A 24,526-nucleotide genomic window follows, 5' to 3' on the forward strand; every position below is an offset into this window, starting at 1 on the left:
TATGCATGTTTCTGAGGCAAAGTCCTTAATCTGAGACTCGAAAATTGGAATAATATTAGTTCCTACAGCACAGTGCTACTATAAAGATGAAATAAAATCATTAATATGGAGTGCTGAGCTCTACAGATTTTTCCCTACAGCTTTCATTTTTCTATTTGGCAGTATTGCACTTGCTAGGCATGTTTTACCTGCTTACTAAACACACTCTACCACTTGAGCCATGCCCTCAGTCCTTGCCCCCTTTTAAAATCTTTTATTTATTTATTTATTTATTTTTAGTGGTACTGGGTTTGAACTCAGGGATTCGTGCTTGCAAAGCAGATGGTCTACCTCTTGAGCCACACCTCCAGTCCACTTTGCTCTGGTTATTTTGGACATGGGGGGCTCATGAACTATCCCCTTATCCTCCCCCTCCTCCTGCTGATCTTGAAATGCAACTCTCCCCATCTCCGTCTGCCAAGTACCTAGGATTACAGGCATAAACCACAAGCACCAGGCTTAAATCTTTCTCACAATGTAAATCTGATCATGTCAATGACTCTTCCTTTCGGTTACCTTTCATCATATGAGTCCTAACTTCATATGCACTTTTATCTCCTTCACCTTCTGCGCTCCAAAATACAGTTACTTGTGGGTCCCCAAACCTCCCTAGGGCAAAAAAGCTAGAACCCCTGGACTCTGTTCAGGGCTGAAGTTTTGGAAGTGCCATTAACAAAGTCCTCCGCTAGGGGGTGAGCGAAGAAAGGAGGATGAGAAGTTGCTGAAATTAGCCACGTCTGCCCATTAGCTCTAGTAAAGTTTGGCAGACATCATAAATTTGCCTGAAATACAGGTTTTTGATTTGTGGAATTGCCACGGTCTCCTACCATGTGTAGACAGAAATTAGCCTAGTGTTTTGACAGAGACACAGAAAAAAGAAGGAGGAGGAGGAAGAGGAGAACCACAACAAATAATAAGGGAGAGAAGGAAGAGGAGAAAGAAGGGAAGAATGCATAGGAAAATAAAAAGAATGGAAAGATAGAGGGAAGAAAGAATGGGAGAATCTGGTTACAAGACCAGATTCTCTAGTTAGCAGATTGTTTTTCCTCAGGGGAAGTCTAGGAAAGGGGTGGGGAAAGAGGAAAGAGAAGAGGAGGAAGAAGAGGGGAGGAGGAGGATGTGAGACTAGGTTAGAGAAATGAAAGAAAGCAAACCCTGCTGGTGACACTTGTGCTGCCTCCCTGAAGCACAGTAGGTTTTGCTTGCACAGGGATCCAGAGCCCCAGGTGTTGAGTTGAGAGACTGAAGGGCTGCAGAGGAACTGGAGAAGGACCAAGCAAAGCCATGGTGAGCCTTTCAGCCTACAAGATTTGCAGATACTCAGAAAGAAACTCTTCTTGGGGTTGTAAAGGCAGGTGACAAGGGGCAAGAAGTAACCCATTTCATTTTTGGTCTTAAAAATGATAGAAACTAAAAATGTTCTTAGAGTTGTAAAAAAGTGATCCTTGAATCTCTCCTCTCAGATGTGCTGATTTCCTCTCCTTGACTTTGTCTCTGGTGAGATTCTTGAAGAGGTATTATTGAAATTAATAGTTTGCAATGAGACATATGGTTACCTGAGAAGTGATGCATTTCAGAAAATATGGTTTTAAGCTGTACAGAAAATTTGTGGTTTTATATTTGAGTTACTCAAATGTATTTCTGCTTATCTGAAAAAAAATGAACTGTGTTACTTACCTGTTGAATGTTAGGCTATCTAATTCTTTTAGGTATTTAAGGCATTGACCCTTCATGTTCAAGTGTGAAAAGATAGAACTAGACCTAAATAGCACATAGTTTGATTTCAAAGCTCAGCAGAAAAGAAGGTACAAAAATGACTGAAGTTCAGAAAAATATCCAAGCAATAATGATCAGTAACTTGAGACTGAAACATGAAAGCAAAAGGAAGCAAAACTGTGCCATCGGTTTTGGGGTAAATTTGATGCAATTTTTTGTTCATATTTGAGACATATATTTCCTTGGGCAGGGTTAGTAGGGATGTGTGTTTTATCTTGAACTTTAAGAAACTTGTAGGCACTTCTTCAAGGTGCCGCAAACATCATTAACGATCTAAATCCTTTGGTATTTTTGCAGATACTTCCATGGAAATGTCAGAGTGCTCAGAGGGGCTTATGGAACATCTTTAAATTGTGGATCTGGACAGTGCTCTGTTGTGGTATGTTATGATACTTGTATATTGCTAAGTCTTTGTAATATACTCATTTTTCTTAAATATCCACTGAGAGTACATAGTTCTAGAGAAAATTATTTGGTAGAGAGTTGTTAACTACCCTTTCTATGATCATATCTTTTCTTCCTCTTATCTTTAGAACTTCCCCAGGAACCTTTCTAACTCTATTTTTACCCACCAAACCCCTTGTGGCAAGTTCTAAATCCTGATAATTGCACAAAAGCACTTAATCTTATAGGAATAAAGTTAACTAAGAAATCTCTAATAAGGCACTTACAATCTGTATACATTATTTAGTATTCAATTTTCTACTAATAGTTCAAAGTATATCAGTGTAACTTCTACAGTTACAGTGTAAGCTCCTTAAAGTCAGAAACTTTTGCTTTTGTGGTGCTTCTTTCATTAGGGTTACAAGTTTTATGTCTGAGTCTTAAAGACTTTCCATTAATACATTTGGACTTACTTTCCCATTTCCTAAGTAAGCAAATATCTTCTTATTCCATCACCAGGATTTTTAGCTCTAAGTAAACATATTCACTCTGCCCCTCATATATTCCTTACACTGTGTTTGCCTTGTTTCTCCTGGGAATCTAGCATTCTTTTTATTCAACAAGCATTTTCTGAGTCCCAACAATGTGCACACACTGTTAGGTACTTAGGATATAGGAATTTTAAATGACTGACAGATCCTAAGGAAATGAAATAAGATTTTCTAAAATATGTGTGGTTAAATTCCACCTGAAAGAATTTAGGAAAAAAACTACCTCATGAAAACAACTAGATTTGTGTAAAATAATGCCATAGCAAGAACATTCTGTTTTCAAACCAGAAGGTCTTGGTTCTGTTTCAAATTTACAAACAACTTCTGCTCCTTAGATGTTCACTTACTCTGGGCTCTTAGTTCCTCATCTCTAAGTGGAGGATCAGCCTGGAGGAGTAGTGTTGTGTTCTTTTCAGCTGTAACATTACGTGAGTCAACATATTTCAAGATGATGCCTTTCAGATTTCCTGGCATATCATGGAACCAACTGTTGGACTTACCATTATTCTGAAAAACCCATGAATTGGGAAAATGCTAGAAAGTTCTGCCAAGAAAATTACACAGATTTAGTTGCCATACAAAATAAGGGAGAAATTGAGTATCTAGAGAAGATGCTGCCCTTCAGCCGAACTTACTACTGGATAGGAATCCGGAAGATTGGACATACGTGGACATGGGTGGGAACTAACAAGTCTCTCACTGAAGAAGCAGAGAACTGGGGATCTGGGGAACCCAACAACAAGAAGTCCAAGGAGGACTGTGTGGAGATCTATATAAAGAGGATCAGAGATTCTGGAAAATGGAATGATGATGCCTGCCACAAACGAAAGGCAGCCCTCTGCTATACAGGTGGGGATTGACCAGGAGGCCCAAGTTAGAATAATCAGCCTTACTCCAGAAAGATTTGCTAGTTTATTCTAAAATACTTCCAGTCCTCTAAATAAGCTTGAATCACTTTAATTCTGAGCATTTTGAGGCGTGTAAAGTTGCTACTTATACCCAACAACTATATCCCTATATCAAGTTACACTAAGGTGATAAGTCCATTGTGTGAGAAGTAGGGACAGACAACCCATGCCCCTGATGAAGGGTAGGAGATTGATGCTGAGATATGGGCTGGTTAAGGCCCTAGGGTCATATTACCTGTTTCCTCATTATAAAGTATGGGGCTTGGTGCTATATGTTTCCTTCTTGACTAATCCTATTAATTCCAGGTAACAAAACATTGCACTAACTTTGGGGGATGAAAATTTCTTTAAAAAACCATTACAATTCCAGCATAGTCAGAATTTTTCTAAGTCATATTAACAGTGAAACATAGTAATTTGGGGTTTTTTTGTAACTTGGACTCTCTACATCTTTAAAAAGCGTAGACTATCTAATCTTAGTACTTTCTATACTGAAATGGATTGCCAAACAGAAGTTAGATCATCATTTAACCTGCTTATTGTACTAACAACATGTAATTTCAAAGGTTTAATGTATGCTCCTTAACTTCCTTTACTGATAGCTTACTTTCAGTAAATTCATTCTAAAAGGAAAATAACTGCCTAAGATCATATGGTCATTATTTTCCATAAATGTAAACTTTACCATAGGATTTTTTTTGATGATTCTGAGGGTTGAACTTAGGGACTTATGCTTGATAGGCAGGAGCTCTACCATTTGAGCCATACCTCCAGCCCTTTTAGTGTTGGTTATTTTTGAGATACGGTTGACTGGCCTGGACTATGATCCTTCTGTTTGTACTTCCCCTGGTAGCTGGGGATCACAGTCACATGCCACTGTGCCCAGCCATTGGTTGGGATGGGGGTCTTGCTAACTCATTTCCTAGGCTGGCCTCAAAATATGACCCTCCCAATCTCTGCTTCCTGAGTAGCTAGAATTATAGGCTTGAGCCATTGCACCTGGCCTAGCATAGCATTTTTATGCAAAAGATGCTGTGAAATAAACTGTTAAAAGGGGTAGGGAAGAAAGAGAGAGTTTAAGAAAGAGTAATAGAGAGGGGTGAATTTGATCAAAGTACATTATATACATGTATGCGAATTCCACAAGGAAATACCTTTGTACAATTAATGTATGCTAATAAAAAACAAAAATAAGGAAAAATAAAAATGCTGTGCATATTTCCTGTTTATCAAAAATGGTTTCAGACAAAAAGTTACCTACGTGTAAGGAAATGACTACGAGTGCTAACATGTAATCACATTAAAGGAATTTTTCTGACCCCCTTCAAGCTTCTTGCCAGCCCAGTTCATGCAGTGGCCATGGAGAATGCGTGGAAATCATCAATAATTACACCTGCAACTGTGATGTGGGATACTATGGGCCTGAATGCCAGTTTGGTAAGCTCATTTCCTTTCTTTGTTTCTTCCTATGTAATGTCACAGGAATCATTATACCTTTATGGTAGAAACTGGTTGGGACAAAAATGATACCAGTTGGGACAAACTGATACTAACCATTCTGAGAAATGGGAACTTGTGATCAGAAAGTCATGCTTTCACAATGCTGTTATCTTCCCAGAAGATTTCATAAGTCAGCATGAAGTTTCAATTCACTTCACAAGTGTTTTAGAGTACTACAAGGAATAAAAGGTTGAGATAAAAGCTACACAGTTTATAATAATGAATCAGGCATTGTAGGTTTCTGCTCTTAAGTAGCTCACAATCTAACGAGCTTCCTGGATTGATTAGAATTCAGGAATCTGAAAAAAACTACATCATTTACTATTAGAAGGTACTCTAGCTTATTTATAGAAAGTCATGACCGAACAAAGTCAAACAGAAAAGTTCATATATTGATACCCAGTGTATATCAGAAATATATAGTAACAAATTCTACACATTTATTTGGGATAGGTATTTCAGGAATATAAAAGGCAAATATATTATAGATTATGCCTTTAAAGGGTTTATAGTTATTTAATGGAAGTTATATATGTTCACAATTGAGTTTGGAAGAAAGCAAGACAAGCTGGAGTAAGGATGTAAAGACTGGAGACTGCTTATTGAAGGAACATGGCCTTGACTTGGCATGGAGAGGCCAACCAGTGTCTTAACACTGGTATGTATGGCAATTATCTTAGAAAAATCACATAAGTGAGCAAAAAGAAAGTAGAATCATCAGGAATCTTTTAAAGTCATTCATAGCTGCAGTGGTGGAAATGGAAAGGAAAAATATGCAGATTCAAAGTTGAAGTCTTTGACCCAGTCAACCACTACTGAAAGAAACATCAATTCCTTTCACTGATGTTGGTCAAGTTGTAAAACTATGTGTAAAGTATCTGAAAAATAGATAAAATTGAAAATTATAAGAAAAAAAAACAATGATTTTAAAGAATACAGAGTGGAAGCCAAGCCAGAGAGTGGCTCATGCCTGTAATCCTAACTACTCAGGAAACAGAGATCAGGAGGATCACAGTACAAAGATAGCCCAGGAAAAAGAGTTCATGAGACTCCATCTCAATCAATAAAATCTGGATTTGTTGGTAAGCAGTGCCTGTTATACCAGTTACATGAGAAATGTAAATAGGAGTATATCATGGTTGAGGCCAGCCCTAGCATAAATGCAGACCCTGTTCAAAAAAATATCTAAACCAAAAAGGGTGAGAGGCATGGCTCAAGTGGTAGAGCATTTGCCTAGTAAGCACAGGGCCCTGAGTTCAAACCCCAGTACTGCCAAAAAAAAAAAAAAAGGATTGAAGTCAAAATAAATTTAAATGTCAACCAAATAGAATATATATAACTCTTTCCACTTAATCTCTTGGCCAATACCTCTATTCGGGAACACTGTTATTTTAACCCTTATTGTTATGCCCATTTCACTCCTTTTAAAGTATCATAGTCTTTTTAAATTTTTCTTTCCATCATATCATTGTTTCTAATTCTTTTTCTACTCATAACCATTTCTCCTGAGTTCCATCATAAACACTTTTCCAAGCCCATAAACTATTACATTTCTCAGTTTTGTCTTTTGTCTGTTGCTCCTCTGACTTTCCATGTTCCTTTTGGTCAAACTTACTGGTTTTTGTGGACTCACAAATTTACGTGATCTTCGGATTGACAAATCTTTCTCCAGCCCTGAACTCCACATATGCTAAGTATACCCTTTGGGAGGTCCACAAACTTATGAAGTCAATTGTCACCTCCCTCCATAATTTTTAATCTCACTAAATGGTGCCCTCACTTACCTGGACACTCTGTTGTGAGACTTTTCCACTTGCCCCAATACTTGTGCAAGGTAGCAATACTACCAATTGTTACAACTTGTTGCTTCATTTTCTCTCTTACTTGACAATTCTACTACATTGCCCCCTCTCTTGCTCCTAAATTATTACAGTAGTCTCCAACATGAGCCTTAAAACTTTAAATTGACTCCCCTCAAGTATATTGCTCATACTATAGGCAGGCAGGTCAATTAAAATTCAAAATACACCACACATACATGACCATCTTCCCTTTAATTTGTACCTATCATTTGTCTTATAGGATGGAACCTAAATTCGTTAAACTCTAGAGTAATACTTGACATATAATATGCATTCATTAAATAATGCAAGACATAAGAATATTTGGTCTTAGATTTGTCTTTCTTCCTAATCACATCTCATATCATGCTCTACCTCCTCTTTTCTTCTACTAATATTAAAGTACTTGCAGTTCTCCAATTATCACGTATTTTTGTATCTCATTGACTTTACTTATGGGACTCTCTCTTATTTTACACATGGCTAACACATTTGTTCACATGTAAAACAGTTCAGACATAATTTTTCCAGGAATATTTATTTGGGTCCAAGCCTTAAGGAGAGTAAAAACAGAACTGAATCCCAGATTCTTCTTAAACTTTTACCTTCTCCCATTTTAAAGAAGACTGATTATGGAGAGTCCCTCTTTCTCTGAACCTCTCTCAATATCCCAGTATTTTCAGGGTCTCTGATTGATGTGAGACTTGTTTTTCACTGGAGCTGGTTATTCTCACTTAAATGTACTGGGTTTGAAAATCTTGTCTCCAGGTAATGTCAAAGATAATAACATAAGGAGCAGTTAATATTTAATTAGGATTTCTCTCAAGCAATACTCTGTTCTAAACCCTTGAGTTAACAGTGATTGAATTGCATTTAGTTCCCATACAAATTCTATGAAGTTAATATGGTAAGCCTGCCTTATTTGCAGGTTTATTACAAGCGATATTGACCAAGCACAGTCAAAAAATTAGATAAATCAATAAATAACAAAAGAAATTTCAAAAACAAAAATGTTTTATTTCTACATGCACATTCAGTTGATATGCAGAGCTCTCAGTCAGTCTTCTACTATCAGCAGTTGTTTTTAAATCCTGTGTGATCAGCTGAGGGTTTTCCCTGCCCTTAATTTGTAAAAATATGTCTCCCCAAAATAAATGGTACCAAGAAAGCAAGTAAAAGTTATGGTAGTTCTTACAAGGCAAAAAAGAGTATGTAATGTGCTTAAAAATTAAATGATGAAGTAAAAATTTTTGTAGTATGAAACTGAACTCTATGTATCCTCAGCATTTCCGGTTTCTTCAGCCCCAGTGTCCTTGGAACCATATACCTGCAGATACCAAGGGCCGCTGCACAACTATCATTGTTCATCTTTGATGGATAAAGAAACTGAAGTTGGAGAGTTCAAGTAACCTTGCTTAAATGCACATGGTTAGCAAGTGACATAGCTAGGATTCAGATTCACCAGGTCTTTTTTTAACACTCCCCAATGCTGTTTCTTTTCTCCTTGAAGTGGTCCAGTGTGAGCCTTTGAGGGCCCCAGAACTGGGTACCATGAACTGTACTCACCCTTTGGGAGACTTCAGCTTCAGCTCACAGTGTACCTTCCAGTGCTCTGAGGGGACAAACCTGGTTGGGAGTGAAGAAACAAATTGCGAACCATTTGGAAACTGGTCCTCACTAGAACCAACCTGTCAAAGTGAGTAACTTCACACTAGAGGCTTTATTGAGGTAGTTCAGTGTTTACAGTCTGAGAAAATGCAGATGAGTCCTTCTAGGCTAGTTTTCAGTCTCTCTACATAGTTCTTTCTCATTTATCCCAAATTTATTGAGGTCATCTGCCCTGGCACTGAAAGTTTCTTAAGATCAATAAGTGTTCTATTTATGACTGTATCTGTGGGATTCAGGTGATGCACAAAATATCAGACACTTGCGTATGGGTCTAAATTGAATTGGGCAAATTAATTTGAACTTGAGCTGTATATGGACAACACAAAAAGGGTTCTAATTCCTTAAGTACATTCTTCATTGGAATCTTAACAACAAGGTTGGAATGATGACTCACATTTTATAGATAAGAAGTGAGAAACAAGAATTATGATATTTGCCCAATGGCTTGGCAGGACCTAAAATGTACAGACTTTATTTGGTCTACCAGTCACAGCAAGGAAATAGATGCAGTTTCTGCAAAGAATTATCAAAATCAGAATAGCAAAAGTTTTGGAACAGACTGAAGGAGAGTAAAAACAGAACTGAATCCAAGATTCTTCTTAAACTTTTACCTTGTTCCATTTTAAAGAGGACTGATTTTGGAGATTCCCTCTTTCTCTGAACCTCTGACTCCTACTATCCCAGTATTCTCAGGGACTCTGATGTGATACTTGTTTTTCACTTGAGCTGGTTATTCCCACTTAAATGTATCTGGGTTTAAAAGTCTTTTGTCCAGGTGATGCCAAAGATAATAACATAAAGACCAGCTAATGTTTAATTAGGATTTCTCACATGCAACACTGTTCTAAACACTCACGTTAAGAATAATTGAATTGCATTTAGTTCCCAAGCAAATCCTATGTAATATAGTAAGCATGCCTTATTTACAGATTTATTACATGTGATATTGACCAAGCACAGTCAAAAAATTAAACAAATAAAAGAAATTTCAAAAACAAAAATTTTTGATTCCCACACTCACATTGTACAATTCAGTTGATATGGAGAGCTCTCAGAGAGTCCTGTACTATCGGCAGTTGTTTTTAAATCCTATGTGATCAGCTGAGGGTTTTCCCTGCCCTTAATTTGTGAAAATATGTCTCCCCAAAACAAATGATACCAAGAAAGCAAGGTAAAAGTTATGGTAGTCCTTATAAGTCAAAAAAGAGTATGCAATGTGCTTAGTTTAAGTGATGAAGTAAAAATTTCAAATTTGTTAAAGGCAGCATGTTTTTAGTGGAAGTTGGGTGGCATTATGAGGAAAATGAATCGAGCATTTGTAGTACAGAACTGAACTCTATGTATCCTCAGCATTTCCGGTTTCTTCAGCATCAGTGTCCTTGGAACCATATACCTGCAGATACCAAGGGCCACTGCACAACTATCATTGTTCATCTTTGATGGATAAAGAAACTGAAGTTGGAGAGTTCAAGTAACCTTGCTTAAATGCACATGGTTAGCAAGTGACATAGCTAGGATTCAGATTCACCAGGTCTTTTTTTAACACTCCCCAATGCTGTTTCTTTTCTCCTTGAAGTGGTCCAGTGTGAGCCTTTGAGGGCCCCAGAACTGGGTACCATGAACTGTACTCACCCTTTGGGAGACTTCAGCTTCAGCTCACAGTGTACCTTCCAGTGCTCTGAGGGGACAAACCTGGTTGGGAGTGAAGAAACAAATTGTGGACCATTTGGAAACTGGTCCTCACTAGGACCAACCTGTCAAGGTAACTTCATACCAGAGGCATTATAATGGTAGTCTTGAGTTTATAGTTGAAATGAGTCTTGATTAAAAAGTCTGTATCCTCTTTTGGAGCACAATTCACCTAACTTAGATTGTAGTGTGATGCTTTTCAAAGAGGTTATTCTTAATAAGGTTAAAAAGAAAACCCTCAAACAAACGAAAAAGTAACAACTGAATGCCTTTAAAGTATCTCACAGTGTATAACCTGATTTATAGCAATATAATGTGGTTTACTATTATTTTTTTCTATTGCCATTGTATAAATAATAAGTCTTGATGAACCTCAGTTAAATTTTGGTTCCTACCCTGTCAACAACACCTATTTTATGTGGTGCCCTAGTTAACACCAAGCAATTTCCTTCATACAGAGACAGAGGTCTTTTCGGTTGTTTTAGTTGGCATTTTCTTAAAATCATCTTTACCTCCTGTGTAAATTCTCAGGAGAATAACAACTATTGTGAGTAACAAAAACAAATCTCTTGATTTTTTTTCCCATTTGAAATACAGTAGGTTTTCCCCTCTTTTTCACTGCCAAGATAATCCCCACATCAGAAAAACTTTTGGTGTCTGCCTTCATGTACTTTTTTTTTTTTTTTACTTCCTAGGCAAGCGCTCCACTGGTTGAGCCACTTCCAGCCCCTTTTTGTGTTTGGTATTTTCAAGATAGGGTCTCAAGAACTGTTTTGCTTAGGCTGGCTTTGAACCATGATGTTCCTGATCGCTGCCTCCCAGGTAGTCAGGATTACAGCGTGAGCTACTAGTACCAGTTCCTCACGAACTTTTGATAACATTTCTACATTTATGGTCCTGATTCACTACCTTACATAGTTTAATTCTCAAAGGAAATGTCAACATGCTTTATTGAAATCACAGAACTAAATTGACCCACCTGGTGAATTGTATGGAAGTTGGGCTTGCGTCAGAGAATTGAGGTACTTTTCAAGACTACTTAGGTAGATTTTATAACAGGTGAAAATTCTCTATATTCACTAGGAATGATTCATGAGCAGTCTTGAGGCAGAGAATTTGTGGCATGCCACATGTAGCAGATTAGAGAATCACCATACTGAGGCACAGCCTGGAACAGCCACTCCTATCTCACTAAGGGCTTTCAGTGCCCTCTTAACTTCATCCCTGACCTACTACTCAACATCATTGTCAAGAACATAAAGTTTGGAAGCATTATCAGAAGTAATTTGTACAAATTAAGAATTTTTAGATTCATGTGTTAAGTCATATGGCTCTGCCTAAAAACTTATGATCAAGAGAGAGTCTCTAATTAGAAATACTATTTTGTGATGTTTTGTTCTTTTTATTGAAGTGATTCAGTGTAAGTCTCTAACAGCACCTGATTTGGGGACCATAGACTGTATCCACCCCGTGGCTAACTTCAGTTTTACGTCTGCATGCACCTTCAACTGCTCAGAAGGCACTGAGTTAAAGGGGGAGAAGAAAACTGTGTGTGGAAAATCTGGAGAGTGGTCCAGTTCTAGTCCAATATGTCAAAGTGAGTAAGTTTGTACTGATACTTAAAGACTTAAAGAAGGAATTGATTGATGAGCAGATAGTGGAGAAAGATATACTAAAGAAAGTGTGGTATTTATACACAATGGAATTTTACTCGGCCACAAAGAAGAAATGAAATTTTGTCATTTGCAAGTAAATGAATGGAACTAGAGAACATCATTTCAAGCAAAGTTAGCCAGGCTCAGAAGGCCCAAAATTGCATGTTCTCCCTCATATGCAGATTATAGACCCAAAACAAAATGCAGTAATATTACTGGACATGGGTTACACACTAAGGGGAGAACATGCACAGGAGAAATAGGGAAAGGAAAGGAACATAAAACTTGAATGCAGCTGATGTGCTCACTGTTGAGAAGCAAATATAGAATTCTTAAATTGGCAAAGGCCACTATGGGAAGGGGACCAGGAAGTAGCGAAGAGGTCTGGTAGAAATGAACCGATGTGGGTTACAATACACAAGTGATGTAAGCAATGCTAGGAATCTCTCTGTACAGATATCTTTATCCCAAACTAGCAAAAATGATGTCTTTCTTATTATCTCCTATGTTGGAGAAGTGAGTGGAACAGGTTCTGCCTGGAAGCGAGGAGGTCTGGTAGAGACAAACCAATGTGGGTTGCAATACACATGTGCATGGAAGCAATGCTAGGAATCTCTCTGTATAGCTATCTTTATCTCACACTCCAAAAACGCTATGTCTTTCTTATTATCTCCTGTTTTCTTTTCAACAAAATCAGAGAATAAGAGGGCAGAACAGGTTCTGCCTGGGGGGGGGTGGCACAAACAATGTATACACATATAAGTAAATGTAAAAATGACAAAATAAAAGGAGAAAAGAAAAAAAATCAAATACCCTCAAAAAATATACTAAACTTTTAAATTTCCTGTTGCTAAATATGTTATCAAAAATAAATTCACATGCATTAACTTACTTTAAAATCATTGGGTGTTCTTGACTCTTGCTTTAATGATAGTCATTTCTTTTTTTTAATCTCAACTTCTCCCTTCTTAACTTAAAATCTAAATACACCATCTCCACTGATTTATTTCTTATCCATTCTAATATTCTACTATACTCTGACTTCACAGTTCTTTGAAGTACTTCTACTAGAGTTATCACTGACCACTTTATTTTCAAGATAATGGATACTTCCCAGTTATCAACTAACCTGATATCTCCCAAATCTGTTTGTAATGAGAAGGATCATATATTCCTCACTTTTTTATGTCCTCCACCTGACAGGGTGCCTGGCAAAAGGTGCTAAAATAAGTGTGCATTAAATTAGTATATGAAATGGTAGTTCTCGCCTACAGACCATCTGCACAGATAGCCAAAGTCTTTAAGAGGTAAGATCTGTAGAAGGTGTCAGAGAAGGTGATCTCTGTGTATTTAGAGCAGAGTCATGGAGCAAAGAGGCATCAGGGAGGCAGCCCTTTAGGAGAGGACTGTAGATCAGATTTATCAGGCACAGTTCCTCCTCAGGCCTGGTTAGTGTCCATTTCCTCATCTTCATCAAGCCAATAGATGCCAATGTGTAAATGTAGATTTTTTTTCATCTGGAGGTATCAAAAGACAAGCTTTTTTCATATTAGTATTTTTTCAATAAAAGTCTGCAGATGAACTTAATTTGAATTTACAAAAGGATATGTACATGTGTCTTTTTACTTATTTATAAAGGAAGTGAAGGGAAGTGGTAGGATTACATCATTTGATAAATTAGTGCAGGTCCTTGGCACATAAACAAGTGCTTGTTTTTGTACACCTGCTTAAAGTCAAACAAGTAATAGTTTCCTTTGACTGATAAGTTACCCAGTTCAGATCATTGGTTTTTCTTTTTTCTGAAGTAGTATTGGACTTTCTAGTCCTTCTCTATATTTTGGAGTTCCAAACATTGAACAAGATCATGGAGCTAAACACATGCTGACCTTTTTTAATCAAGATTTTTAGATGCGTTCTCAGGATTCCATGAATCACAAATCTGAGGACTGAGATTCCATAGGCATTAGGCCTGAGGCTGGTCCAGTCTTTGTTTCTGCTGTAGACTCATTGTGGGTGTTCCCACACTAGTTTCCTCATCTGTCAAATGGTATCAAGTGAGTTATTATTGGGAGGCATGAGGAAGAAACAAGTCAAATATCAAGGAGTTGGACTAAGGAATAATGTTTGTGATCTCATGCTATGTGCCTTACTGATTTCCTCTTTCAGAATTAGACAGAAGTTTCTCAATGATCAAGGAAGGTGACTACAACCCCCTCTTCATTCCAGTGGCAGTCATGGTCACTGCATTCTCTGGGTTGGCATTTATAATTTGGCTGGCAAGGCGATTAAGAAAAGGTATGTAAGCTTAACTCTATATGAAAATAAAACAACTTTAAAGTGGAAAAAAGATAAAGAAACCCACAGGAAATTAAGTGCAGTAGATTCAAGTGAAGCAGGTGCCAAGTTTTGTGTTTTATAGACATCAGCCCCTGGAGATATGTAAATCAGGTTGGCACACACCTTCATTAAAAAAGCTCGCTGACATTTGCTTTAAAGTAGGCACACTTTAAAAAAAAATATCTATTGTCTTCAAAGCACTTTAGTAGGGTGATAACAGCTAAGTGAGGCTTTCTAATGGTTCTTTGCTCTTATTTCATTCTGGAAAATAAAAGAACTCATAATCACTGTCCTCTTAGAGCCTATAAGCCTTTGATTTCAGTGCTACAATTTTACAGGAAGTGAATCTAATGTTCTAATATTGCTGTCAAATATGTGATCTCTTTAAGAGTCACATACCTGTCTGACTCCTTACATGTAGGAATTCCATTGTCCTTGGGAGGAATCCCCATGTATTCTCCCTGGTATCTGCTTACCAAGGCCTCAATTGTAACCAAATGCATCATATTTACTTTCTCTTCATCCTGGGCTGGAGAGTAAGAGGGGAAAAGGAGGTCTGTCTTGAGAAGTTACTGCCTGCTGCCTAGGTGGTAGATAGAATATTACTAGGGAAGGACACAGCATCATTCTCATTCCCTCCTTCCACTCAAAGTGTGTCCATACTGTAAGGTGGGACCAACCTACCAGTTGCAGCCCACAGTCTGCAGCAGGCCTTAGGTGAGCATTGCCATATTTGGTCAAACTCACATGGCAGAACCAGGTGGGCACTGGGAAGTTTTTGTGATTCTCCCTTTTCAAGGTCAGGGGCCATAGGTGACCTCAAAACAATTGATGAACAGCTACTCTGTGCTACCTTTCTGTGCATCAGTTGATGATCATTTAAATTTCCCTTCCACTAAATTAGCATGTATTCTGTACACTGAATATGGTATGCAAAGGTTGTAGCCTGGCAATATTCCTGGCAATTCCAGGAATATTATCTGCCAACCCTAATGGTCTTCCACTATGAATTGATCTTTCATCCAAACATAAGAATAGGAAGTGCTAGATTAGTTTTCTAAGGAGCCTAGAAGATAATGGAGGTGGCACTATCTATGTGCAAGAACTTCATTAACTGTAATCTCAGAGCACTGAGCCTTAAAAATGTCTCCACTGTTGAGTTTGATCCCACCATCATATAGTTCTTACAAACTTCACTAAAGCAGAAAAAAGAATAACAATTTCTCTCTCAACTTTGATTATTCTTTCCATTGAGACTTCAAAGCCTACACCAACTGTCCTTTCTTTCTTCCTGTTGTGGATGATGATGGTAGAACTAAAGGGGTTGAAAACAGAGTGGGTCATTGCACACTGCTTCCTGAGATATGGTGGCTTTTATCTTAATAATTTTAAGGACATTTGGGATGAAAGTCACCTTAATATGGAGGTACTGATTTCAAAATTTTATATTCTTTAACAAGTGGTTTTAGAATGAAAAGAATAGAATTGAAGCCAGGTTATTAAATGAAGTATTCACTGGCTAATGTGTTGTTTTACAAGCAGAGTGAGAAAAGCAGTAGAGTTGTTTTTAATTTTTTTTTTTTACCTTGGAGTCATTTCTGTACAAGATCTCAAACTGATATTGAAAACTGTATGCCCTTGCTGTGGGAATCGGTGTGGGGCAAACAGGAAACAGATAACAGGCACTTAGGCTATTTACAGTTATGCCACCAAAGGGAACAAACGCCCCAAAAGATCACTGACTTTAATGTTACATTTAAATTGTATTTATTTGTGAAACATCTATCAATATCTCCAACTTTCAAGTGAATCATTTTTTCTCGCAGAAATTTTAGTTGTAAATTGGTTCTTTAAAATATGAACAATATTTTTCCAATAGAAACAATGTTAGAAATGATGGCTAAGTTCCCAAGTTGAACTCCTAGAAATTTAGCAGATGCATTTACAAGGATAAAAGTGAAAAATAATAAATCTGTAGGATTTATCTGTAGAATAGAGGAATATTTAGTATTCCTCTATTTTGAGAATTTTATAGGCTTGTTGGGTTCAGAAAGCTGCAAAAAGAACCCAAATGACAATTTGGAGCATGGTGACCAGTGAAGTGACCCAGCCTTGACCCCTGTTCTTCTGTCCTCAGATGGATTTTCTGAACCTGGCACTGAAGCCCCTACCCTAGCAGTCTTGGTATTCAGACTTTATTGACCTTTTCCAGGGAATCAGGAAATGTTCCAGAAATATGCTCCCTGTGCATGGGCTCATCTAGAAACAGTTCATGCTCCTAGTACCATCTTTCTCTGATTAGTAGCTACCATTGGCTCTATTTGGTAAAAGAACAAACTGAGGCAATGATGTTTTAGGCCAGACCTCTAAAATGCCTTATCAGTAGGGGCCAGAATCAGAGATCAGACTCCCATCCAGACATGTACCCTGAAAGCCCTTTCTCAAGATTGAAAGACTGTTTCCCCCTTTGGTTGGAAGAATTTTCCACTTGAAACAACACAGGGTTAGAAAAGAGCATGAAACGGAACACATGCCCCCTGGTTCCGTTTTCTTTAAAAAACAACCTTCTCTGTAGGAACAAATTTTTACTAATATATTGTTTTTTGTTTCATTGTTCTTAACAGAAAAAATATATTTCTATGAATATAAACAAATAAAACCTGAAGTTAATCCAAAGTTGATTCTCTGCTCAAGTGTATTTGGTTCATGTCATCAGCAAGCTGAATTTTGGAAGAAAAGCTTTAAAATAGCAATTTCTAACACTTAAAAGGATTAAAATAGTGATTCAGCAATGTCTAAATACTAGGCTCTGGTCTGACTACTTTGAATTTTATTAACCTAATGGGGAAGATACAATTGCTATGTCCCCTTTACAGATGAAGAAAATGTGACTTATAGAGGTTAAACAACTGTTCAAAGCCCTACTAGCCTACAGGTGGCAAAACAGGGTTCACATCTGGGTGGTATGTTTAGCTTATAGCCACTGAAATATATCATTCCCCAAAGGAGTCTTTCTCCTCAAAGAGCTCTTTCGGTTTTTTTTTTCTTTTGCTTTGTTTTCCTGTAGACCTCAACTCTGGAGATCAATCATTAATCTACTTATTTTTATTCTGCTTTTCTTAAAAAAAGCACAAAACAGTTTATAAAATGTAGTCAATGTAGCAAATTAAAATTAGCTAAAAAATAAGAAAAATAAAGCCAAAAATTTAAGATACAAAAATAAATTAGGGTCAGGTGCAGTGGCTAAAGCCTATAATCCTAGCTATTCAGGAGGCAGAGATCTGGAAGATGCAGTTCGAGGTCAGCCCAGATAAAAAGTTAACAAGACCCCTCATCTTAACCAGTACAAGATAGGCATGGCGGTATCCACTTGTCATCCTAGCTGCGAGGATTAAATAAATAGGAAGACAATGGTCCAGGCCAGCCCAGGCATAAAAGCAAGACCCTATCTCAAAGACACCTAAAAAATTAGCTAGCATTTGTTGCCCTTAACGCAGAGAAACTAAAGCAGATACCTTAAAAGCAACTGAGGCCAATAGGAAAAGGGGACCAGGAACTAAAGAAAAGGTTAGATCAAAAAGAATTAACCTAGAAGGTAACACACAAGCACAGGAAATCAATGTGAGTCAACTCCCTGTATAGCTATCCTTATCTCAACCAGCAAAAACCCTTGTTCCTTCTTATTATTGCTTATACTCTCTCTACAACAAAATTAGAGATAAGGGCAAAATAGTTTCTGCTGGGTATCGAGGGGGTGGGGGGGAGAAGGAGGGGATGGAGTGGGTGGTAAGGGAGGAGGTGGGGGCAGGGGGGGAGAAATGACCCAAGCATTGTATGCACATATGAGTAATAAAACACTAAAAAAAAAGATAACCAAAAGCAAAAAAGGTTGGGGGTTGTGGCTCATATGGTAGTACACCAACATAGCAAGTGCAAGGCCCTGAGTTCAGCCCCCCAGTGCCACCAAAATAAATAAATAAACAAAATAAAAATAAACTGGAACGAAGACTCAGTTAGGACATAAAAATGTGTGTCACAGAGTCCTATACATGTGATAGAAGAAGGTCTCCAGATCTAGCTCTGAGTTTCCATGCAACCAGCCAGTAAAGGAAGTATAAGAAGTTATGATAATATGTTTGTAAGATGAAGACACATCAGTTACTTAGGCTATGTAATGCCTACTAATGAGACTAGAGTGAAATTCTCTTATGGATTCACATAGACAAGATGCTAAAAGATACTATGACACATATCCCTACAGTATTAGCAGGTAAGTCCTTTAGGAAAAGTGTGCTGATAGAAAGAGATGTAACATAAACATGTGACTGGGCACACTGGATCTAACCACCAGGAAATTCCCTCTAGACTTCTGTCTTTATGAACAGCATAGTGGGTAGAATAGAACCTTCTGCATTCACATCAACATATGTGTTGACTGAATATCTACCACTGAATTAGAACATTAAGCCAGTACTTCACATCCTATTAGATATAGATTGGGGTCCATGTAATAAATGCACAATATACTTCAAAAAAGATGGTTGTGAGGGAGGAAATTCCTTTTCTCCCTTACTTTAAAAATTTAAATTGTCTACCTTTGACTGATTCCATTTCTCTATTTTATTTTTAGGCAAGAGATCTCAGAAAAGGTAAGTTTTGTCAGTAAGGAATATGCTGATTCCATTTCTACTTTCCTAAAGATACTTCCTGTTATAGCTAGAAATATTAATCCCAGAGTAGTTATTTACATGGAGGTTTTATCAACATAAAGTTTTCAGATAAGGTGAGAAATCAGTATTCTGTAAAATTTGTGATTTTTTTTATACTAATGAAGCTGTGTGAATGAAAGTATGAGTAATACTCTATTATGTAAAGAGAGCTTTTCCTGATTGTCCCTGAAGTTTCTTTGAGAATTACAAGTATTATGTTGTTTTCTTATTATGTGTCCAGAGTAAACATACATAAGGACTTACATATAGTAGTTGAGAAACACTCAATTCAATTCACAGATTCCTGTACACTTATTAGAAACTAATGATGGGAAGGTACATCCCTAGAGCCCAGGTGCTCAGTGCCTAACACAAAGGAGTGAATGACTACTACTCTACTAAGCATTTACCTTCAGAAATGTGGAAGAGGTGGAAAGCATGAATTCTACCCACAACTGCCCCAAAGAGGAACTTTTTTTGTAAGTTTGGCCTCAAAAATCAAATTCTTTAATTGAGCAATAATGTAGAATATTGGGATGAAAAAAATAGACACATAAAAAGTGCATGGTCCATTTGACAGAAATGAAGATGGCAAAATATTTAAATTTTATAAGTTTTGTGACTTGCTTTGAAATTTTAGAGAGGGTAAGTATAAAGAACTATGGAGAGGAGACTTTGGTGACATATAAGTACTCAGTTGACAACTGAGCTCCTTTAAGGATGCTAGACACAAAGTAAGATGGTTCCTGAAGAGGGTGGATACTTGTTCCAGCAACCACTGTACTAGCCACAGATTGTTCCTGAGATCTCAGGTCAGTGATTGTATCTCAGATTGCTACAGAGAACCTGGGGAGAGATGAGGTACCAAAGGCTAGATTCTAAAGTAGTCCATAAGCCATATGAAGGCATGTAGGCCTTATCTTGAGTTATCTGGGATATCCCTAAATGTGCTCGTGCAGTGTGTGTAATCTCTGGATCTTGTGAAGATCACCCTGCACAGCAGTGTGGCAGACAGGGGAGGTGGATGAATCTGAAAGTAAAGAGACTGATTTGGAGGCATTTGATGTTATTAGATTAAAGTTGATAGTGCCCACCTACAAAAATTGCAGTGAAAATGGACTCATGAGATAAGGGGAGATCAGTTCTTAATTGGTGGCAGGGAGGGTGTAGAAGAAGAGGGAGAGAAGAATCAAAAAACTGGACACTTTTTAGATTAGATTCTTTAGATAAGAATTAAAGAGGTTGCCATATTTCTGACATGGGAACTGGAAGGTGGTTGTATTAGTGCTGAGAAGGAAACATGAAAGAAAGAGATTTGGAGGCAAAAATTATGTGTTCAGGTTAGTACCTGTTGAGCGTCAGTAGTTGGTGGCCCACCAACAGTATGGTCATAGCATAGGGCCTACCTTGGGTTAGGAAACATGGATTTGGGGGTTCTCACATTTCAGGAAGTATTGGTGATTTCAGGAATGGGTATGGTCATCCAGGGAGAGTGCGAATGTGAAAATAGAACAGGACCTGGGAGAGGGTTGGAACCACAGGAACATTCAATGTATAGCAAGTCAGCTAAGGAAAGGGGGAACGAGAAGAGGTGGCCAGAGAGGCAGAAGTATGACGAGGAAGAGCAGAGCATCGCAAATGCTAAGGAAAGAAGGAAATGGAAACAGTTTCTAATGAGGCCCGGAGAACCAGTAAGTTTGCACTGGATGCAGAAAGAGTAGCAACAGGGAAAGTGTTCTCAGTGCAGAGATCAAAACAGAAGTCAAAAGGCAAAACGTTGAGAATTTACCTAGGATAAGAGAGTAGAAGCAGAACATGTAGTCTCTCTTAAAAAGTTTGGTTATGAAAGAATGGTGGGGATAACTGGGTGGGGACATAAAGTCAGTGTGGGTGCTTTTTATTCTATTTTAGTATCCTGTCTTCTCTTTAATTGTGTAGATGGGGTTCTTGTAAGAAAGGGGTCCTCTTTTGGGAGCTGGCCTCCCTACCTTTGTAGCAGGAAACCCACAAGATGTAAAGATTTCTTTCCTTCTGCCACCCACTGAGTGAAAGTCTACTCTGGCACAATCTACCCAGAGCTGTTTTTTGGCCACAGGAACCACCTGTTTTAATTACCATAAGATAAAAGTGGCTTAATTCATGCTTTTAAATGTCCTTGGGGAACAGGAAGAGCTACTGGCTGGAAGAATATTAGCATTAATTAAATTACCATATTAAATTAAGTTTCACTGGTTTTTTTTTACGATGAATCAATTTATAGTTGATTACTGAAAACCTTTGTGTTGGAACAATGCTAAACTTTATTGATACACAAAGAGGAGTAAGTCTTATCCCTAACTTCAGGGAGATTATTATTATCTAGTTGGGGAGGAAAGACAGAAATACAGAAAAAGTCAGAAAAAATAGAAGGCAGAGTATGGAAATGTCTGACGAATTTTGTATTGAAGAAAAAAAAAAGATCACTGGGCTTGGTCATTACAGAAAAACCTTATAAAGAAGGTAGAACCTGGGTTGCTTTTTGAAGGATGATAGAACTTAGGTTTGCGGAGAGAATCAGGGAAGAAAGGTGTGCAAAGGAGGAAAACAATGTAAAAATGGTTTGTTAACATGGCTATGAAAGCATGTTTAGGGACCAATGAGCAGAACTGCCTGGAGCCCCTAGTTTATTGAGAAACTGAGGGATAAGATATGGAAAGGGAAGAAAGCCCCATCAACATGTCTTGTATGCTTAATCAGGTGGTCTAGAAGATACTTCGCAATTGCTTGGCTGCCTTGGGATGCCTTTCCTTTATTGACTAAGATGACCTTAATTCACAGAATCATAGAAATTCAGGTCATGACAGAATCTTGAACATGTTCAAACTCTATTTGTAGTTGAGCTAATTAAATAACATTCCTGTAGATCTTGAATTTGTGACTGAATTAGTTATAGTAATAAATAATAGATAAATTTTAATCAAATTCCATGTTGCACATTGTTCTGAGTATTTTACACCTTAAATGATTAAATATTTCCTATAAGCCTGGGAGACTAGGTACTATCAATATCCCCGTTACAGCAAAGAAATAGAGGAAGATAACTACAATAGCTAGCCTGAAGTCATTAAATAAATGGCAAAACTGAGATTTGTAGCATCTGGATCCAGGGATCATGCTCTCAACTCATATGCAGAGTTGTAAGTCCTTGAAGCTTTTCTTTTCCAGTAATGTGATTTTTTTTTACACTAAATCGCTGTGTGATGTCACTGAGGAAGGGTGGGGTGGCAAAATTGGGTATGTTTCTAGAAAAAAACCTAAGGTAAGATGAACACTGTCACACTAAACACTACGTGTCAATGTTTTTGAGCTCTTGAGTTAACTCTCAATAGTTCTTTGTACTCATTCCTATTAGCTTTTGACTGGTGAATGAATGACTCCTTGGGCATTTGTGGTTTTAATTCTTGCTGGTTATTTTGACTCTTCTGCAAACTGGTTCTGTTTTTCACCTCATTTGGTTTCTAGTGCCTAAATTTTACCTAGGTAAAAGCTACACCCAAGATACACAGGAAGATATGATGCCAACCTCAGAGGAGGGTATATGTGAGATTCTACTTTCAGAAACATTTTATCTCTATATGGCAAACATATTTGCAGCTGCTGAACTGTGGTTTACCCTGACAGTTCATCACAAGATCAGAGCTTCAGAATCTGGTTCTCCTTTTCAAAGTTGCTAAGACATAACAAATTTGATTCTCCTCAATCCTTTCCAAAACTGAGGCAATTGTAACATTCTAAAAGATGGTATTTATTCCATAAAAGTAAAATTGTCACCCTCTCATTAAATCATATTCCATCAGACTCATTTAGGCATTCCTTTCATGAGTTTTGATTTTCCCTAATTTCACATTCCATTTGCGTATGCTGCCTTCCACTACCCTAACTTTCCACTGTTCAAAATCAATATATAATGTTGTACACACCCACTAAATTTGCAGACAAGTGTTGTAGCACAGACATTTCTCTAGGTGTGATCTGTGGACCAGTATTATGAGTATCACTGGGAAGTTTCTAAGAGATGCAGAACCTCAGGCCCCAACCAGACCTACTGAATCAGAGTTTGAACTTAAATTTAAATTTTCTTAGTAGGACAAGAAAGTGTGAGAAGTCTTGCTCTAGACTTCTCTTCCCTTTTGTTTAAAATGTCCAAAATTTCCAGCTGAAAGCATTAATTTGCTTCTCATCTGTAGTGAATATTTATTACCAACATTTTAATTTTTGCAATTTTTAAAGCTCTGTATTTTAACTTACAATCTATTGCTTTTCTTTTAGGATGGATGACCCATACTAATCCACCCTCTGTGAAAAAAAATTATTGAATTACTAAAACATCATTGGGACCTGACTTCAACTCCTTCCATGAAGAGTTTTTCATGGTGACATCTCCTATGTCACAGATGAAGTGTGTTTCCTTCAGTGCATCTGGAAGGATTTTTGCAAAAACTCCAGCCCCTAATGCTCCCCCTTTGTCCCCTACTCATCACTCTACCCACAAACCACAATTGTCATTTATGTAGGTCAGTTTTTAATTATCTCTTCTGTAGAAAAACAAGGCCATAGGGAAAAGAACTACTATGGAATATAAAGACGTCTTTCACTTTGCTCTTTCCTAACTCTTATTTCTAGTTACCTGATGACAAACACTTCTAAATACAGTGAAAATATGATATGCACATATATGTAACTAAAGACTCAGGTTTCTTACAGATCAGACTTTATCTCCTTTGTCTTCTGTATATTGTAAGGGTATAGTCTTGTAGAAATTTCATAAAATGGATGTTATCCTTGCTTTCCAACTCCAGAGAACTAATGGAATTCTGCTCACATTGAAAAAGTCCTGTTTGCACTGTAGTTTTATGTTCTATAAATGGAAGTCATATCATATCTAACCACTTTAAGCCACGCTATCATCCTGTCTCAGTCATCTAACTTCCACATGTATCATCTTCTGAGCACCAAACAAAAAGACAGTAGAGAAAAGTAGCTTGCATTTGTACTTAGTTTGGGGTTTTGAGGTCTTGATATTAGACCTATGTAACTTTCTTAAAGTCAATTCTTCTTTTATGATAACTATTTTGTTAATAAAGAAACATCATCACTGTAATCCTAGTTGCAGGTGACATCTCTTGGATATTATGCACAAAAGTTAAAACAGGTAGCGAGATTCCTTAACGCAGGCTGAAATGTTCCTATTCCCTTGTCCCCACAACCTCTTATCCAACTTCCTTAATTCTATCTTTTAAGATTCATGTCAGCCATCTCCACTCTTGCCATGTCCTTCATAACTAGTCCAACCCATGGCAATCTCCCCTTCCTGGCCCACTGCAATGTTAGTTTGTAAGATATTTTTACACTTAAACACAGCTCAATTTTTTAAAAAAATGTGACTTAGTCTGTTAATTTTAAAAATCACAATATGTTTTGTCCTGATAA

The 24,526-nt window shown here is 37.5% G+C and overlaps 1 protein-coding gene across 1 annotated transcript; it reads left to right on the top strand.

The window, feature by feature from the left end:
- Positions 1-1,136: 1,136 nt before the first annotated feature.
- On the top strand, positions 1,137-24,197 carry Sell (selectin L). The gene is made up of 10 exons (XM_020176906.2): positions 1,137-1,326; positions 2,113-2,194; positions 3,213-3,599; positions 4,988-5,095; positions 8,510-8,695; positions 10,244-10,429; positions 11,768-11,953; positions 14,178-14,306; positions 18,979-18,997; positions 23,366-24,197. Exons 1-10 carry the CDS (start codon positions 1,324-1,326, stop codon positions 23,382-23,384), a joined length of 1,305 nt encoding a protein of 434 aa, XP_020032495.2. The 5' UTR covers positions 1,137-1,323; the 3' UTR covers positions 23,385-24,197.
- The last annotated feature ends 329 nt before the right edge of the window (positions 24,198-24,526 follow it).

Source organism: Castor canadensis, chromosome 11, assembly GCF_047511655.1.
Source record: "Castor canadensis chromosome 11, mCasCan1.hap1v2, whole genome shotgun sequence".
Classification (NCBI taxonomy): Eukaryota; Metazoa; Chordata; class Mammalia; order Rodentia; family Castoridae; genus Castor; species Castor canadensis.

What these genes read in the sequence shown, in the direction of transcription:
- Sell (XM_020176906.2), top strand. An exon ending in CTGGACAGTGCTCTGTTGTG is followed by an intron (nt 2,195 to 3,212) that starts GTATGTTATGAT and finishes GATGCCTTTCAG; the next exon opens with ATTTCCTGGCATATCATGGA. An exon ending in ACTAGGACCAACCTGTCAAG is followed by an intron (nt 10,430 to 11,767) that starts GTAACTTCATAC and finishes TTTTTATTGAAG; the next exon opens with TGATTCAGTGTAAGTCTCTA.